Source organism: Podarcis melisellensis, assembly GCF_964234715.1.
Source record: "Podarcis melisellensis genome assembly, chromosome: 8".
NCBI lineage: Eukaryota > Metazoa > Chordata > Lepidosauria > Squamata > Lacertidae > Podarcis > Podarcis melisellensis.
In genome coordinates, this window is record NC_138540.1 from 29687047 (window position 1) to 29705990 (window position 18944).

The following is an 18944-nucleotide window of genomic DNA, read 5'->3' on the forward strand; positions in this document are numbered from 1 at the left end:
CTGGGATTAGCCAAGGCCGGATCCCACTCTCCCAAAACAAAGACCCACTGTGACGTGGGTGGGAACAGAAAAGGGGCTTTGGGCATCCAAAGCTGCTTAGTTCAGCCTGCGAAAATCAGGGCCCCTGTTTTGCTTTCCCGTTGCGGCTGAGGGAGAACCCCTTCTCCACCCCCACCCCTACAATCAGGCTGGTGTCCAAACTTGGTGGCCCCTGTTAACCTCCAGCTTGAAACAAGCCCCTAATTGTCGCTTTCGGCTTAGCCAGAAAGGAGGTGGGGAAGGGGCTTTGCCAAAGAGCTGCTGGAGAGATTCCATGCCCGGTTTTGCCCTCTTTCGTTAGGGAGGAATAACAATAGCGGCCTGTTTTCTTCCTATCCCATCTCAGAGCTGATATCCTGAGAGGACCGTTTTTCTTCTTCTTCATCATCATTATTATTAATTTAAAATCGTATCTTTGCTTTCCATCTTATGGAACACACGAGCCCAGGGAAAAATGAGAGACAATATGATAGCCACCTTCAACAAATATGTGAAGGTCTGTCCCATGGAAGATGGAGCTAGCTTATTTCCTGCTGCTCCAGAGGGGAGGACTCAAACCAATGGATTCAAATGACAAGGAAGGAGATTGCGACAAAACCTTAGGAAGAACTTTCTGAGATTAAGGGCCGTTTAACAGTGAAGCAGACTCTCTGCCCACAGCTTGCAGAATCATTCAAACGCTTGACTTCACAGGTGCGGTTTAAGGGAACCCTTGTTCAAGGGGCCGTCTGAAGGTACCCAGGGAGCAAGTGTTGGAAGTTGTCACTTTGCCCGCTGATTAAAAATCTGCCTTGTTTTCTCTCTTCTCTCTCCTCCCCCCGCCCCAAGCAGATGACGGCTCGGTTGATGCTGGCTGTTGGAGGAGCAGTCCTGGGATCTCTGCAGTTTGGCTACAACACTGGAGTCATCAATGCCCCACAGAAGGTGAGAGCTGAAAGGGAGGAATGAATGAATGGCTTGCAGTTTCTCTGATGGGCAAACCATCTGATGGGCAAACCCACGTGGCCTCTGTGCTGGTCTTGTAGGAGGCAACTTGTTCATGGTAGGGAAAGATGTGCTAGCAGGGTGGGGAGGACATCCGAGGCATGTTCAGTTGACCCCCTTAGGAGAATGCAACTGCTCTTTCAGGGGTTCAGAGTATACAGATACGTAGTGCTCCAGGCCTAAACAATTTCCCCAAGGGTGTAAGAAGGGGAATGGCTGTAGCCCAGTGGTATAGCTTCTGCCCTGCATGCAGGTGGTCTCAGATTCAATCCCCAACAACATCTTCAGGTAGGGCTGGGATTGTTCCCTCTCTGAAACCCTGGATTACCGCTGGTGGTCAGTGCCGACAGTACTGAGCTACGTGGACAAATGGCCTGAATCAGTATAAAGCAGCTTCTTATTTTTCTGGACCAGGCCGAAGGTCTGTTTAGTTCAGCATCCTTGCTTTCCCTAGTGGCCTCTGGGAAAAGCCCTCGGCAGCCTTTCCCTGGTGTTGTACCCCAGCAACCACAGGTATAATTTCTCTGTCTATAGAGGTTATATCTGGACTTAATAGCCCTTGTAAATGTGTGGGCTGCATGTAGCCTGGTTCGACTGGTTGTGCAGAGGTTCCTTGTGGATACATTATCTGCACAGTGCCGGTGTCTTCCTGCCCTTCTATGTGGGTCCAGCACATGCTGAATATATCCAAGGCTTGTCCATACCTGCTTGCACGGTTGCCTGTGGCGAGTCAGGGCCGTGTCCAAGCAACCAAGCATTAAAAAAGTTGTTTTTTCCCAGCTTGTGCATGAACGGGCTATGAATTAGTTTCATAGAGTTTCCTATTGCAAAGCGGGGTGTATGAGCACCTCTTTTAATTAATAATAATAATTTTTAAAGGGGTGTTCATAAGCCCCTGCTTTGCAAAACTGCAAAAATTATCATCAGTTAGTTGCTTTTCCTTCCACAAGGCAAAAGCAAAACACTCCACAGATACATTAAAACCAATAGGAAAAATACATTAAAAATATCCCACCACAGATAAAGGCCACAAATAGAGGCCAAAGGACTGGTTATAAAGGAAAATTGTCTTTTGAAATCCAGAAAATGCTGTGCAAGGTGGGAAATTCAGGTTCCCTCCCTCTGCTCCCCCCTTGCCCACCCCCCAAAAATAGCACATCCGGTTAGCCAGCTTACTGCCAACTCTAATGGGATTTGTTAAGCTGGTTCCCAGGAGAATTAACAGTCCCTCTTGTGCTGAGTGTTTTGTTTAAAAGGACTCGGGCGGCAGGAGGGGGGTGCGGCTGCGTCATTCTCAACCCTTCTCGGCTAATACTCACCCAATGCCCCTGAGACGGATTCCAGAGTGGGATTTAAGCATGCCCAGGATGATTTTCAGACCGTGGTCTGGATCAGCTCCATCTCAAGATAACGTGGAGCTGGGAAAGCTTTGGAGAAGGCAAGGAAAACGACTGGGGAGTTGGAGCCCTCCTTGCGAGAAAGGGCTGTCAGTTTGATTAGCCAGGGGCACAGTAGAGATTTAGAAAACGATGCATGCTGTTGCATATACACGATGCATATGTTCCAATAATAGGAACCTAAGAAGCGGCTTCATATACTGAGTCAGACACTACTGGGTCCATCTAGCTTGGTATTGTCTGCACTGACTGGCAGCAGTTTTCCAGGGTTTCCGGTTGGGGGGCATCCCCAGTCCCACTTGGACTGAACTGGGGAGCTTGACATGCAAAGCAGGTGGTCCGCAGCTGGGATAGAACTTGCAGCCTTTGAGTGTATGGACCCACAGCCACAAGAGTAATAGTGTGGCATGGCTAGCAGCCTGGATAGCTAAAGAGAACTTCCTTGGCCAGAGACAGTATACCTCTGATTTCCAGGTGCTTGAGGGACCAGCAACAGGAAGGAGTTTTTTCCTTTGTGCTCTGTCTCTGGGTTTCCTGGGCTGTTCCTCAAGGGATGCAGGTTGCAGGATTTAGATGCCTCACAGTTTGATGTGACGGAGGGGGCTGCTCCTTCGGCAAACTAAGAAAACTGACCTTCCTCACCCTGATTATTCCAGAATAATAGAATCCAAGGCCAAAAGCTCCCCACCCCAAGTCATAATTGTTGTACTAAGCACATAGCCAGAGCTGCTGAGGTTAGACACATGTTTATTTGAATTGCCAGCCAATGATAGTTGCAAACCACTGGCATAAATGATATTCCCCTGCTTATTCTGAGATTCCTTTAATACCCTCCCTGCTGCCTCTTTTAGATGTGCTTTAATCTGTGCACTTGCTACTTAAGATATTAAACCAAACTGCATTGAAGAGAGATTGCCCCGTCGCTAATTAAGTAATCACTTCTTTCACTGCAACAACTGAGGAACAGCTTTCTGAGTTAACAGCTTGGGGCCAGTTTACCTGCCCACTTGACTGCTCCAATCCATGGAACTGGCACTGTTAAAGGCGCTGTATAATACCCAGTTCCATCCTTGTAAGAAATCAATCTTCTGGGGTGCAGCACCCACACTTTGGAACTCCCTGCCGATTGACATCAAACTGGTGCCTTCACTGTACTCTCTTTCAATGCCTCCTTAAAAGACTTCTGTGTTCAGGCAAGCCTGTCCAGATAATGTAGAATGTTGTATTTACTTCTTTTTAGTAACCAGTGCTTTTGAGTATTTTTAATACTGGCACATTTAATGTTTTATATGGTTGTCAACCACAAAGCTTTCTACATTGCAGGAGGTTGGACTAGATGATCCTTGTGGTCCTTTCCAACTCTGATTCTATAAGAGGTTGTTTTGTTTTGCTGGGTTTTTTGTTTACTTGAATTTTGTCAAGTAAACAAAATGTTTATTTGAGCCGCATTTAAATTTAAACAAAACTCTGTTCATTGTAAAATGCTGTGCTATAGAATCCTTCTGCATCATGTCAGATGCCCTCCCATCAGATGTCAAGGAAATAAACAACTATCTGACTTTTAGAAGACATCTGTTTAGGGAAGTTTTTAATGTTTGACGTTTTATCGTGTTTTTTCATATTCTGTTGGGAGCCGCCCAGAGTGGCTGAGGAAACCCAGCCAGATGGGCGAGGTACAAGTAATAGATTATTATCATATTATTATTGTCAGGGCTTTTGTGACTTAATGGTAGAGCATCTGCTTTGCATTCAGGCTGTCCCAGGTTCAATTCCTATCGGCATCACCAGGTAGGAAAGGACCCTGTCTAAAACCCTGGACAATTGGTGCAGACAATGCTGAACTCGATTCAACAGCCCTTATTACGATTGAGGAGGAGAGTCTCTCAATTCTGTCTTATCTCTTCATCGAGCCCTTCGTAGACCCGCCCAGAGCCTTATTTAATGGTTCCCAGAAAAGCAGCTGTGCTAAGGCTGTTGCAGGAGAACCAGTCAAGCATCTTTTTGGTGCCACAAGACTAAAACGGATTACGCCGTAAGCTTTATCCGATGAATAGGGGGGGGGGGGCATTGCATCTGAGGGAACGGACTCGTAAAAGCATCTGGAATAAGACGTCTGTTTGCCTTTTAGGTGCCTCACATTTGACGAAGTTTTCTTTTAAAGACACATCAAACAGGATGGGGGCGGGGGGTGCAGATGTTACTGGACTCCAGCGCATGCCATCCCTGACTTTGACTACACTGGCATGGGGCTAATGGGAGTTGGAGTCCATCTCCACCTGGAGGACCACAGACTCTCCACGCCCACAGTATTGCTCTGTGGTGATGGTGTGGGCTCACCTGTGGCTGTCCAGATGGGAATGGACCCCAACTCCCATCAGCCCCAGCCAACATGGTCGGTGGCTACGGATGAGGGGAGCTGTAGCCTAGCAGGACCTGGAGGGCTGCAGGCCTCCCATCACTGATTCAAGAAAACGTGAGGCGAGTTTGCTACTTGTTAAGCTTTCAGGTTGGTTTTAACACCGTAGTTTTGAGCTGATTTAGCGCACAGTCCTGAATAGAGAAGAGCAAAGCAGTGGTTCGCTTGCCACTTCCAAAGCCCTGCTGCTGCCTTTTCCCTTCTCTTCACATGGAGCTTTGGTTTCTTTAATCCCCCCTTCCCAGTTTGGTTCCCATGGGGGAGAAATGAGCTTAAAAGAAAACACCATTAAATGCAGCAGAATTGTCCAAAAACAGTTGGGGTTTGCCGTCTCCCTGGGTGAGAGAGGAAAGAAGGAATCCATTGCTTATTCCGAACATGCAATGTGAGCTGCCAGGTCCTGGCTCGTGAGTTATTCTTGGAATCCTGTTTAAATAATAATATATATATTTCTAATACTGTAAACAAACAATAGCACCTGTTGGAAATGCAAATGGAAAAGAGTACATTTCCTCCAGGATGGAGAGGCTGGTTTCCAACAACAGCATTTGCCCTATTTTGTGAAGAAACTAAGAATTTAAATGCAGTTCTGAGGGACAGAAGGGGGATCTCTTTCCCCACTGCTGAATTCTCCCCGCCTCCCCCCCTCCCCTTGCCCCAGTCCATTCCTGCATGCCTATGGTGACTCAGCATCCCACGGTGACTCAGCAAAGAACCAGACCTCCAGGAAGTTACACTGTATGGCATAGGATTTTTTTTTTTAATGAACTGGTGACAGAAAAGCACCTGTGCAAGACTCATGTTTCCTTCCAGGTGAGGGTCACCTGGTTGGCTGGGTGCCCTGCCAAGCTCCTCCTCGCTGCCATCTAGTGGAGAGAGTAATCACCACCTTGAAGCCCCAAAATGATATTTTGCCCACCAGATGCGTTGGGACTAAAGCTCCCCCATGCTATTTAAGCTAGTCTTTGGGGAGAAAAAGAGCTGATCACAACAATTGTTCATAAACCCATCCAGTAAAAAAAACTTTAAAAACATCTAAAATCAGAGACTGACTAACCACTGCAGTTTTGATACCAATAAGAGCCAAAAAAAAATCAGGCATCTACAAAATTAAATCTTGACCCCAACAAAAACTTCTAAACAGCACCCTGCCCTAATATTAGGCGTCCTGAGCAGCAGGTCTTGCAAGACTGGCAGGTAAAATGGGCTCTGGCTGCAGATCATGAAGCCTCCAGGTTTGATCGCCTCTGAATTACTGAATGCTAGGGTATGTTATTATATTGCAATTCACTTTGAGTTTATATCTCATTTTTAAAAAAGTGACTAGTAAGTCCAACAAATCATAATTTAATCATCAGGACAGATGGAAGGAAGTCCTTCTTCAGACAGTGCATAGTTAAAGTATGGAATTTACCTTCCGCAAAAGGCAGTGATGGCCACCAACAGGGATGGATTGGGAAAATTCGTAGAGGAGAGGGCTATTGGGGGCTCCTAGCCATTAATAACCATTATGGAGGCTATTATCTGGCTGCACAATCCGAGGCAGCAGTGCTTCCAAATACTAATTGCTGGAAAACACTGGAGAGGAGAGGGCTCTTGTGCTCGGATCCTGCTTGCGAGTTTCCCATAATGGGCATCTGTTGGCCACTGTGAGAACAGGATGCTGGACTAGATGGCCACTGGCCTGATCCAGCAGACTCTGTCTATATTCTTAATAAGAAATGGTGGGAAAGGGGTCATCGGCTTCACGCCCTGCTTGCAGGCTTCCCTTTGAGGCATCACTGCAGGGAACAGGGTGCTGGACTGGATGGGACCCCCTTTGGCCTGATCCAGCCTTGTGGCTCTTCTTAAAGGATACAAAATGTGGTAAGCAAATAAACCAGAAAATTCGGTTCAGTTCCTAGCCCCATAACATTTCTTTGCCCACTAAAACCCACAATGGATTTACAGTGGTACCTCAGGTTACAGGCGCTTCAGGTTACAGACTCCGCTAACCCAGAAATAGTACCTCGGGTTAAGAACTTTGCTTCAGGATGAGAACAGAAATCGTGCGGCGGCAGCAGGAGGCCCCATTAGCTAAAGTGGTACCTCAGGTTAAAAACAGTTTCAGGTTAAGAACGAATTAAGTTCTTAACCCGAGGTACCACTGTACCCTAATATTGGGAAGAGGTTTTGTTTTTACCAGGTGGCTTGGTGTTTTGCGTTTCAACCTTTTCAGGACCTCTGAAGGGCAGCTACCAATCTGGTAAAAGAGGCCGCCTTGAGGGATGGTTCAATTCACGGGGTCTCTCCTTGCTCTCTTCCTCTGCAGGTGATTGAGGAATTCTACAACTACACGTGGTACAACCGCTATGGGGAGTACATCAGCCGCGGCACCCTCACCACGCTCTGGTCCCTCTCAGTGTCCATCTTCTCTGTGGGCGGGATGATTGGGTCCTTCTCGGTGGGGCTGTTCGTCAACCGCTTTGGACGGTGAGCACTGAGCTTTTTTGGCTTTCCGCGGTTAAGGGCTCTAGTTCGGTGCTAGAGCACCTGCTTTCTGTGCAGAAGTTCCCAGGTTCAACTCCCAAGCGCATTTTTCCAGGTAGGGCTGTGGAAGAGTGTTGCCCAGAATTCTGGAGAAGCCACTGCCCGTCTGTGCAGGAGATACTGAACTTCAGGGGCTCAGTATTAGACAGCTCCTTATGTTCCTGGCTTGTTTCATTTGTGCTGTTTCAACACCCTCTCATGCTTTTTCTAAAGCAAACACAAATCCAGATCTCCTTCAACCATTCCTCATAAGGCTTGGTTTCCAGACCCCTGATCATCTGGGTCTCCTTCCTCTGCACACCTTCCAGCTTGTCAATATCCTTCTTAAATTGTGCTGCCCAGAACTCGACACAGGGATCCAGGTGGGGTCTGGCCACGGCAGGGTGGATTTGATTTAAATCACTAGTCCGTAAGACTTGATTTGAATCATTATTATTTTTTGACAGAAAGATTCATCCTTGAACCTTAATATTGACAACCAGATGAAGGTTTCATTTTTGGAATAATAAATTTTCCGAGTGGTTTTTACAGTTATACAAAAAATTACTGATTTGGTTATACTATCAGAAATACATAGACAGATAATTATGAAATTATTGTGAGGTTTAATAAATTAACTGTTTATATTTGGACAACTTTTCTGCTGTACTTCCTTGGAATGAGAAAAATAATCATTTGCTTAATAAAAATTTAAACAATTTGTTTAACTATGTATCCATGTTTGTTAACTGATGTGGTTAAACGATTAAACTAAGACTGAGTTTTAGCACACATGACAAATCCTTATTTCCTGATGAATAGCCTTTGGACTATAATGTAACTTAAACAGAAAACTATCTTTAGAAAGATTTTTCCTCCAAAAGCATTTTATTTTAAAAATGCAATTTAAATCAAAAATATCCAATTTAAATAAAAAATCTGATTTTTAAAAATTTTGTATTTATTTTTATTTAAAAAAACACATTGATTTTTATCCACCCTGGGCCAAGATGGAATAGAGCAGTACTGTCGCTTTCCTTGAGCTGGACACTCTACTTCTACGGATGCCCCCATTTAGCCCAACTTTTTTCCTCCTGCAGGCGGAATTCTATGCTGATGTCCAACAGCCTTGCCTTCCTGGCTGCAGCACTAATGGGTTTCTCGAAGATAGCCAGCTCCTTTGAGATGTTGGTCCTCGGTCGCTTCATCATTGGGGTGTATTCTGGCCTCACCACAGGCTTTGTGCCCATGTACGTGGGGGAGGTGTCGCCCACGTCCCTTCGGGGGGCTCTGGGGACACTTCACCAGCTGGGCATCGTCGTGGGCATCCTCATAGCACAGGTGAGGCAGGCTCTCAGTGGCTCCCTCTGCCAGGGGATGGGAAACAGTGCACCTGCAAAAGGGGTCGATGGGGGCAAATGGTTTTTCCGGGTTGATGGGAAACTGGTTCATTTTGAGGGTGATAATTATCCTGTGCAAAAAGTCATTACCTCCTGGGCTCCCCTTAAATGCATGCATACCTGCCCACTTGACTGAATGAGGTGAAACCAGTGTTTGAAACTCCCATTGTTCTAGGCGCATTTTGCAACAGGGAATTTCATTAGCACAAGCAGTTTCTGAGCTCTGGGCGCAGTACTGCACCTAAGATTTCAGATTAAAACCACTGAGTAGAAGGAAAGGAGGACCCTTTTCTCCCTCTCCACTTCCAGCTACTCTCTGAAGACTGGAGAAGAGACCCCCTTATGAATATTAGAGGGGTGGGCAGGGGAAAGACTAGACCATGTGAAAAGCGAACATAATATTTTAGCTGCAGTTCATTCATTTTCAGCTTTGTATTCTTGTTATAGAAATGTGTGCCTAGACATTCCATTGTTGTGCCCATAACCTAGGTTTAAGGTGCCATTTAGCTCCTAGTTTTCATATCTCAGTTTCTAACACTGGGTGAAACCTCTGATTTCAGTTTGGAGAAGGAGCGCGCTTTAGCTATCAGTGTTTTTGTTCTCCAAAAAAACAGAGTCCCAGCTACACAAATCTCCCAGGGACGGGTGTGGTGACGCTTTGCACTGGGCCAAGCAATTATGATGGACAGAGGCTGCCTGCTTCAGTTCCAAGTATAAATGTCAAAGGGGAAAGCAATAAAAATGGGACAGTTTAGCATACAACTTCCGTATGTTGATTTGTAACACATAGATGCAAATTGAAGCTGAGTTTCAGAGGGAGAGTTGCTCCGTAAGCAAAGTGTGTGTGTGTGTGTGTGTGTGTGTGTGCTTTATTGGAGTAGCTAGAAGGCATAGTAAATATCAAAAGTTTGGCAACGGCTGTGATCACTGCAGCCAGATTAGTCAGCGCAAGACATTAAAAGTCAGATAAAGGAGTTGACCATCCTACAGTGTTGAAAAAACACCACCACCCATATAGGCTATAGCACTTGCATATTATGAAAGAGATATTGAAGGATGTGCACTGAACAAGTTGATTGAAGAATGGAGTCTGTTAATTATGGGAATGTAACACTGTGTTCAGCCTTCCCTACTTTCATTCCTATAATCCTACATTCTGCTAAAAGAAGAACAATAACCAAAGACCCCCAGTAAATAACCACAGTGGATAAACTGTGATTGACTTCTTGTAAATGGATGCATGACGTTATGAAACCGTGTTTACATGTGTAGACGAAATATTGTGGGTTGTACCTAGTGCTTGTCCAATCCAGGACAGACCCGGTGAAATGGACACGGTCAAATTAGGTCCATTAATTTCAGTGGGGCTTACTCTGAGTAGAATTCGGGTGGATACAAGTGTGTGTTTTATTTGTAACTATTTTGGGATGTACCCAGCTCAGCTTTGTTCAGAGTAAGCCCATTGAAATGAATGGACCTGTCTTTCAATTTTAATGGTCTGCTCTGTGTAGGAGGAGCATTGGCTAGAACCCAATATTTTTTGCAAGAATTTTTTCTTAAGTGGGGAGTCAGGACAGGAATTCTCAGGCCTGGTACAAAAGACTGTGTGTGTGTGTGAGAGAGAGAGAGAGAGTACTTGTGTCAGCTATCCCATAACAACACCCTGAGAGATCCAGGCAAATGTAGAACTCTCAAACACTGTTACCCCTCCAAGATTCAGAGTTCCCAGATTAAACCTGCCTCCTCTTCCCTACTATGTCAGTCAGCCCTGTTTAGGGAAGCTTTTAATATTGGATGAATCATTGTATTTTAATATTCTGCTGGAAGCCGCCCAGAGTGGCTGGGAAAACCCAACCAGATGGGTGGGGTATAAATTATAATTATTCTGTCATCCTCTACAGGTGTTCGGCATGGATCTGATCATGGGGAGCGATAGCCTGTGGCCGCTCTTGCTGGGGTTCATCTTTGTTCCTGCCTTGGCGCAATGCATCCTGCTGCCCTTTGCCCCAGAGAGTCCCCGCTTCCTCCTTATCAACCGCAATGAGGAGAACAAAGCCAAGAGTGGTGAGCAGCCGCCTCCTTGCGAAAGAGGCCTTTAGAGTGGGGCCTGCACATCTTCAGTGCCCATGCAGGCATGTGGCACAGTGGTAGCATGCTTCTGGGTGGAGCTATGTGACTGAGGTCATGTGCTGTCTTATCCACTGCCCTGGGATCCCTCGTGATGAAGGGTAGTTTAGAAATGTCACAAGTAAATAAAATACTTGCTGCAAACATCGTGCGATTGAAAAGAGAAGAAAACACAGGGCTCGTGCACATTCAATGTGTAGCTTACTATGTGTAACTATTAAAGGTGTAAGAGCCCTCTCTTATTCTTTCTCCCCCCCCCTTCCTTATTTCACCTGCAAGTCATGAGTGCATCTCACCTGATTCCTCCCTCATTTCTCTTCAGTTCTGAAGAAGCTCCGAGGGACGACCGACGTCAGCAGTGACCTCCAGGAAATGAAGGAGGAGAGCCGGCAGATGATGCAGGAGAAGAAAGTCACCATCCCGGAGCTTTTCCGCTCGCCCATGTACCGCCAGCCCATCCTCATCGCCGTGATCTTGCAGCTTTCCCAGCAGCTCTCTGGGATCAATGCGGTAAGTGGCTGCAGAGGAGCGGAGGAGCTGGTGGTTGGTTTGAGGGTGAAGAGGCTCTGTGAGTGGTCTGCTGATGCAACACCATTCGTGGCTAGGAATCTTCTCTCTTTGCCCCTTTCCTCCTATACCAGGGCTAATTGCCGATTAAATCAATCCTATATGCATTACGGGTGGCGCTGTGGGTTAAACCACAGAGCCTAGGACTTGCTGATCAGAAGGTTGGCGGTTTGAATCCCTGCAACGGGGTGAGCTCCCGTTGCTCGGTCCCTGCTCCTGCCAACCTAGCAGTTCGAAAGCATGTCAAAGTGCAAGTAGATAAATAGGTACCGCTCCAGCGGGAAGGTAAATGGCGTTCTATGTGCTGCTCTGGTTCGCCAGAAGTGGCTTAGTCATGCTGGCTATTGGCTCCCTCGGCAATAAAGCAAGATGAGTGCCGCAACCCCAGAGTCGGCCACGACTGGACCTAATGGTCAGGGGTCCCTTTACCTTTAACTTTATATGCATTACAGTGAGGGCTAGAATCTTGTTTTATTTTTAGGGAAGGGCCATAGCTCAGTAACAGAACACTTGCTTTGCTTTCAGTCCCCAGTGGCATACCAGGTAGGACTGGGAGAGATGCCTCAAACTCCAAAGAACTGCTGCCAGTCATATAAGGCAATGCTGAGCTAATCTGATGTTCTAACTTGGTAGAAGGCAGCTTCCCGTGCCTGTGATGCTGGATTCTGGACACTGGTCCTGTGCAGGTCACCTCTTTACATTTCTTCTTTCTTTTTCCTAGGTGTTCTACTATTCAACAAGCATCTTTGAAAAATCTGGGGTGCAGCAGCCTGTCTATGCTACCATTGGGTCAGGAGTTGTAAACACGGCCTTCACGGTGGTCTCAGTAAGTGCCTTCCTTCGCTGCTGGCAAAAGGGGGGGTGCTCCAAATATAGTGACAGGGGGCATCTTTATGCCAGGGGGTACTTTAACACTGGAGCTCACGGGCGGCAATCGTTTCCCACATATCTTGCAGTCTCTATCTGCAGTTGGTTGTATCCAACTAAGTGCTGCTCGGACTAGAACCATGTTAGTTGCATTCATTAACCCCTCCCATATACAGGCCTCTGATATTTTTAAAGATAATGAGATTTGTGCAGGGTCCCTGGAGGCAGACACTGGGGGAAGTCCCTCTCTGTATGGGACCTCTGCTATCCAAAACAGGCATGCAGGTTGGAGAATCCCAAATTGAAACGGGTGGCTCTTGTGCTCCTATGCCAGGCATAGGCAAACTCCGGCCCTCCAGATGTTGGGGACTACAGTTCCCATCATCCCTGGCTAACAGGACCAGTGGTCAGGGATGATGAGAATTGTAACCCCAAACATCTGGAGGGCCGGAGTTTGCCCATGCCTGTCCTATGCTGTCGGAGGAATGTGCCCTGCTGTGTTTCTGCACGAGTCCTTGTTCTAGGTCTGTCCCTTCTGGAGTCATTGTGCCACTTTGCTGCAGGAGGAGCGACTCAAATGACTGCCTCCGGCAGCGGAGACTGATTGGCAGGAGGATGCAAGGGCTGTAGCTCAGTGGCAGAGCATCTGCCTGCTTTGCATGCAGATACAGTGGTACATCGGGTTACAGACGCTTCAGGTTACAGACTCCGCTAACCCAGAAATAGTACCTCGGGTTAAGAACTTTGCTTCAGGATGAGAAGAGAAATCGTGCGGCGGCGCAGCAGCAGGAGGCCCCATTAGCTAAAGTGATGCTTCAGGTTGAGAACGGACCTCCAGAACAAATTAAGTATGTAACCAGAGGTACCACTGTAGAATCATAGAGTTGAAAGGGATCTAGTCCAACCTCTGCAGTGCAGGAGTCTTTTGCCCAACATGGGGCTCAAAACCACAACCCAGAGATTGGGAGTCTCGTGCTCTTATCAGTTGAGCTATCCCAGCAATTGTTTAGTCCCCAGCAGCATTTCCAGGTAGAGCTAGAATAAACTCCCCTCGCCTGACATGCTGGAGAGCTGCTGCCACTCAGCATAGACAATATAGAGCTAGGTAGACCAGTGGTCTATGTTTTAAAACAACTTCTAAGTCATGCAGAAACACAACAAGCAGCTCTTCTGTGAGTGGGTCCCTTGGGCTTTCCAGGAACTTCTAACAAAAGTTATTTCTTAGGACAGACTGCTCTGGGTAGAGCCCTGCTGGTTTATTCATCCTGCCAAAGAGGAACTCATTTCTTTGTCTCCCTTTCAATAGCTGTTCGTGGTGGAGAGGGCCGGACGGCGGACTCTGCACCTCGTGGGCCTGGCTGGAATGGCAGGGTGCGCAGTCCTCATGACCATCGCTTTGGCGCTTCTGGTGAGTGGCATTTGGTCAGAAGACAATTAAATAAGCTGAGAATATACCTCCACCTCTTGGGGTTGAAATAACTGCAGAGTATCCTGGCCAATGCCCCAGCCCTTAACAACTTGGGACCAGTTGACCTGCAAGATTGTCTCTCTCTCCCCCCCCCCCCATATATGCGCACACGGCCGCTTCAGTCTGAGGAATTGGTGCTGCTATAGTTGCCAGATAATAGCCATTCTGTACTTGCAAGAAATCAACCTTATATTGTAGCAACACCTGCTCATTGGAACTCCCTTCCTATAGACAGCCGGGAGGCACCTTCAATGTACTCTTTACAGCACCTGCTAAATGCACTTTATTAAAGGAAAGCCTTTCCAGACAGGTGTACATCTGTTTCTAGCTTGTTTTAATTATTTTTTGCATGTTTTAAGTCTCTGTTTTTATTGATTTTTTGTTTTTTTTATTTTTGCAAACTGCATTGAGGTTGTCCCGTCCCCCCTTAGAATCAAGCGGTGTATAAATTTTATGGAGTAAATAAATAAGAAAAATAGGCTAGGTCCCTGTCTCAGTTTGTTTTCCTTCATCTACCACAGGGCTAGTCAACGTGGTGCCCTCCAGGAGTTGCTGGACTACAACTCCCATAATGTCTGACCACTGGCCATGCTGGTTGGGGCTGATGGGAGTTGGAAGCCAGACCAGATCTGGAAGGTGCTGCGTTGGCCACCCCTGGTCTGTAAGCATGCCCTTCAGAGCAGTCGGTTTGCTACTACATTCAGGTAGCAAAGCTGCACACCAGATGGAGCAGCCTTAGCTCTAGAAATGGGTGGGGAAAGAGCCTACTGGAAAAGCAGAGGAGCACCATTTTAAGTAATGAATACATTTTTAATTGCAGTAATGGAAGCCAGAAGGAACTGTCTGCACACTTGGGAGAATGCTCTGAGGTTTTTTAGAAGTAAAAAATAAAATACATCCTTAAAAAAAAAAAATTAGGGTAGCACGAAACAGCTCACTGAGGATGAGCTTACGTGTGGCGCAGTATACAGAAATATTTGATTTGGGGCTTGGTTTCCCTGTGATGCTCCCTGTATGACTTTAGGTTGGCCGCTCTCTCACTCACAGGCTCACTCGTCTCATGGGATAGAGGGTCAAATGTTGTTGTGGGCAATGAGGACAGATGCCCATGCATGTATTTGGCTCTTACTTGGTCTTGTTTTTCGACGCTAGGAGCAAATGGCCTGGATGTCCTACCTCAGCATCATTGCCATCTTTGGCTTTGTGGCGTTTTTCGAGATCGGCCCGGGCCCCATTCCGTGGTTCATCGTGGCGGAGCTCTTCAGCCAAGGCCCCCGGCCCGCGGCCTTCGCTGTGGCTGGCCTCTCAAACTGGACGTCAAACTTCATTGTGGGGATGAGCTTTCAGTACATTGAGGCAAGTTGATTTACTGGGCCAGTATCACTCTGGGCAAGGCAGCCTTCCCCATAGATTCTGGCTTCAGTTCCTTGAGTCAAGGGGTGGGTGTTTCTTTACAATGACCTAATGGTCAGCTTACATTCGTATTGCACTGCAACGTAACTAGGGCAATGTCCACACCACACATTTAGAGCACTACAATACTTTAGTCATGGCTTCCCCCAAAGAATTCTGGGAGCTGTAGTTTGTTGCGTTGGTTGTAACTCTGTGAGGGAACTGGAATTCCCAGAATTCCCTGTGACGAGGGATGGATGGTTAAACAACCCTGGGGAATTGTAGCTCTCTGAGAGAAATAGGGGTCTTCAAACTCAGCACCCTTAATAAACTGCAGCTTCCAGAATCCTTTGGGAAAACCCATGGCTGTTTAAAGTACACTTAATTTGCAGACCTTTCAGGCAAAACAGCAGGATGCTCAGGACCCTTAAATGATGAGAAAAGTATGAAAGAGAAGCATTGGTCAATTAATTCTTACAATTGCTGGTTTTAATTGTTTTTACCATTTTTTAAATTCTTTTTGTTAACCACTTTGAGGTTTTCTACAATCAAGCAGTGTATCTATTTTGTGAAATAAAATAAATTATGAAATAAGATAGGGAGGGAGGGAAATTGCCAGGGCCAGGGTATACAGTTGGGAAACACAACAGGAACATAGGAAGCTGCCTTTACACTGAATCAGACCATCAGTCCATCTAGCTCATTATTGCTTACACTGACTGGCAGCAGTGACTTCCAGGGTTTCAGGCAGAGCTACAGCCCCAAACTGATGGGGCAGATCCGGCAATATGAAACCCGCCTCTTTCTCTTTCCCTGCAGGAAGTCTGTGGCCCTTACGTCTTCATCATCTTCATGGTGCTCCTGATCCTCTTCTTCATCTTCACCTACTTCAAGGTGCCCGAGACAAAGGGCCGCACCTTTGACGAGATTGCCTCCGGCTTCCGCCAAGGGGGCGGTGGGCAGAGCGACAACAAGACGCCGGATGAATTTCACAGCTTGGGCGCAGACTCCCAAGTCTAAGCCCCGCAGACCCGACCGGCTCCTCCCTTCGCTTCACTTCCTTTGCTGCCTGTTCTTGACGCTTGTAAACAGAAGCCAGGCTCATGGCGAAGCAGGCGCCGAGGCCTCCTTTCCGGGGCTGCCGCCTGGTTTCCAGGCGACGAACTGACGCCCAGCCCTAGGAACGGTTAGCTGGTTTTTCACGTCCAGGATTTCAATGCTGACAAGGTTCGGAAGCCGCGGCTGTGGTTGAGGCCGAGCCTCTTCCGTGGGGCAGCAGTAAGTCCTTCCAGTGACCAGACCCTCACTTTTATTTTTAGAAGGAAAAAAAAAACAGCAGGAACACACACACACACACACGAGCCTTCCAAGTTCGCAATAACAGAAGCAGCCCATTTTAATCCAAAGACAATTGTTCCGATTCTGATTTTAATGAGACACTTAAAAAAAATTGAAGGGGTGTGGGGAGACTGTAGGACTGATCCATGATGACAAAATAATTTCCTGCTGAGTTGCGCCCTGAAACAATTGGGGTTGCTTTTTTTTCCTTTCCATGAGGCTGTTACAAGGAGGTTTGATATTTTCTTAAAAGGTCAGTGATTGAGGACCCCTACCCTTTAACACCCAAATCTAATTTGCCTCTCTGTCAGTTACCGTTCCTCAGCAGGAGGAGAGAGGTGGCTGCAGCCAGAGGGGAAGCTGAGAGAAGTGAGTCAGTTCAGAAAAAGCAAGCATTGCATTTTTAATCTTTTTTTGGTTTGGCGGAGCAGAGGCCCTAAAAGGCTCTGGCATGGGAGCTGACTCTCGCAGGGCCGTGCCCCTTTCTGACCCTGCGGTGTGATAGTGTCTCTCGCTTGTTTGGCTGGGGAGAGTCATCCATATACATATACATATAATATGTGTGTGTATCCACCTCTGATTTTGCATGTCTGAAAGGTAAACTACAAAGAGGAATGTTTCTTGCTCTGCCCACTTTTGACTCTGGTTGTATCCAGAATGTGGCCCTCAGCCTGGAAGTTTCCCCACTGTTGCCCTAAAGCTATCATGCAGCCATTTGTTCCCTCTTTAAAATTGTAGGCGGGGGGGGGGGCAAGACCCTTGAGGCTATTATGTCATGGTGAGGGTCTTTTCACATGTCCTGGCTGGCTCCACATAGCTTAGCTTTTAGTGGACAACCAAATGTTGGGATGGGAGGAAACAAAACAGACATAACCCAAGGTTTCCCTGTTCAGCCCTAATGCCCTCCCTCCTTACTGCTTCCCCACCCTATGAGGAGAGTCCAGCTGGATCAGGCCCAAAGGTCTGTCTGATCATTACATACCCTGTATTCAAATGGTGACAAATGAGCTGCCTCTACTGAGGTCACAAGGGGAGGGCGTGAAGTTGACAAGCACCTCGCTTGCTTTTTGCCCACCTCTGCTCTTCAAAGGTAGACTGCTCCTGAAGACAAAGGTAGACTGCTCCTGGTTCCACTAACCAGTAGCCATGGAAACAGAAGTCTAGTGCTGGAAAGGACCTCCTCTCTTGTCTAAATTCCTTTTAGAGCCGTCTAAGCCAGCCGGTGGCCACGGCTGTTCCTTCTGCCAGCAAATTCCAGACATTTAATGACATGCGGTGTGACAAATGCCTTGGAAATGGGGGCAGGAGAGGAATCCAAAAGAACACCCCGAACCTCACATATTGATTTCCTTTCACCAAAAGGCTCCATAAAGACACAGTTCTATTGTGTCTGCTGCAGAGGGCCTCTGGCAAGCTCCTCTCCTCTCCCTTAGCACCCTGGACTCACTGAAATGACAGAGACTCAGTGAAAAATGGCTGCACACATTTCCTGCTTACTGTGTATAGACTGGAAAATATTTATATTATATATATATATATATGTATTTTATTTTGTTCCACCATGTTAATAGAGCACTAAGTTATAGTGTGGTTTCAGATGGACAAGCAACTTTACTGTAAATAAATATATGATAAAACAGATCTTAGGTCCTCTAGCAAGAGTTGTATTTGACTAAGATGACTGTTTGTTTGTTTGTATAGATAAAATTAATATGCACTGTAGTGGCATCTGAATGCACTGACATTTTAGACCTTCCTCCATATAGTCAACTACCCCAAGCCCTTAAAGGACCCTGAGCAAGTGTGTTTTTTGGATAGAAGCTCTTGGCAGGTTTGCAAAAAAATCAAAGAGAGAAAATGGACACACAGCTATTTAAAAATAAGTATTTTTAAAATTTATTTTTCTGTTTTTAAATTGAAGACACGACCACACTTGGGAAGAAAGGACAATATGTTTTTAGGAATTGCAAAGAAAATGAAATGTTAACTTTTTGCATTTGCTGTGTATGGTGTGATGTCAGAATGAACTCCTTTCTAAAGTGCCAATGGTTAAGGGGTGGGAGGGTAAAGAGAAGAAAAAAAGACACACAGAAAGGAGAACCTTGTATGGAAAGAATAAATGAAATGAGCGTTTGAGAACCCTGGACTGTGTCATGTGGTTTCATTTCAGCCCTTGCAGGAAATCCTGTGCCTTGAGGGAGAGGGATCAGCCTTGGCTGGGGGGGGGGGGTCCTCTGAAGGAATCTCCTACCTGCTCACCTTGAGGGTTGAAGGCCACCTCTCTGTTGGCCCTCTACTTTCTTCCCTGAGGGAATTCTCAGCGAGCTGCTATAATAAATCTGGAACATCATTCCCTCCCACAGCAAGCTCATGTGGGTCTCGTTCCTCCCTACATCCTGTTGCTCCTGGGCTACCCAGAGCAATCATGGCTTAGCATATTG

General features: G+C 46.6%; 1 protein-coding gene across 1 annotated transcript in view; it reads left to right on the forward strand.

Moving 5' to 3' along the window:
* The window catches only part of SLC2A1 (solute carrier family 2 member 1), a 40084-nt gene extending 21437 nt beyond the window's left edge, over positions 1 to 18647 (forward strand). Inside the window, exons 2-10 of the mRNA XM_081921625.1 lie at positions 871 to 963; positions 7148 to 7308; positions 8445 to 8685; positions 10646 to 10808; positions 11194 to 11381; positions 12160 to 12264; positions 13612 to 13713; positions 14926 to 15133; positions 15989 to 18647. Of these exons, the coding sequence (XP_081777751.1) occupies positions 871 to 963; positions 7148 to 7308; positions 8445 to 8685; positions 10646 to 10808; positions 11194 to 11381; positions 12160 to 12264; positions 13612 to 13713; positions 14926 to 15133; positions 15989 to 16185 (1458 nt within the window). The 3' untranslated portion in view covers positions 16186 to 18647. The remainder of the gene's footprint in view (positions 1 to 870; positions 964 to 7147; positions 7309 to 8444; positions 8686 to 10645; positions 10809 to 11193; positions 11382 to 12159; positions 12265 to 13611; positions 13714 to 14925; positions 15134 to 15988) is intronic.
* The last annotated feature ends 297 nt before the right edge of the window (positions 18648 to 18944 follow it).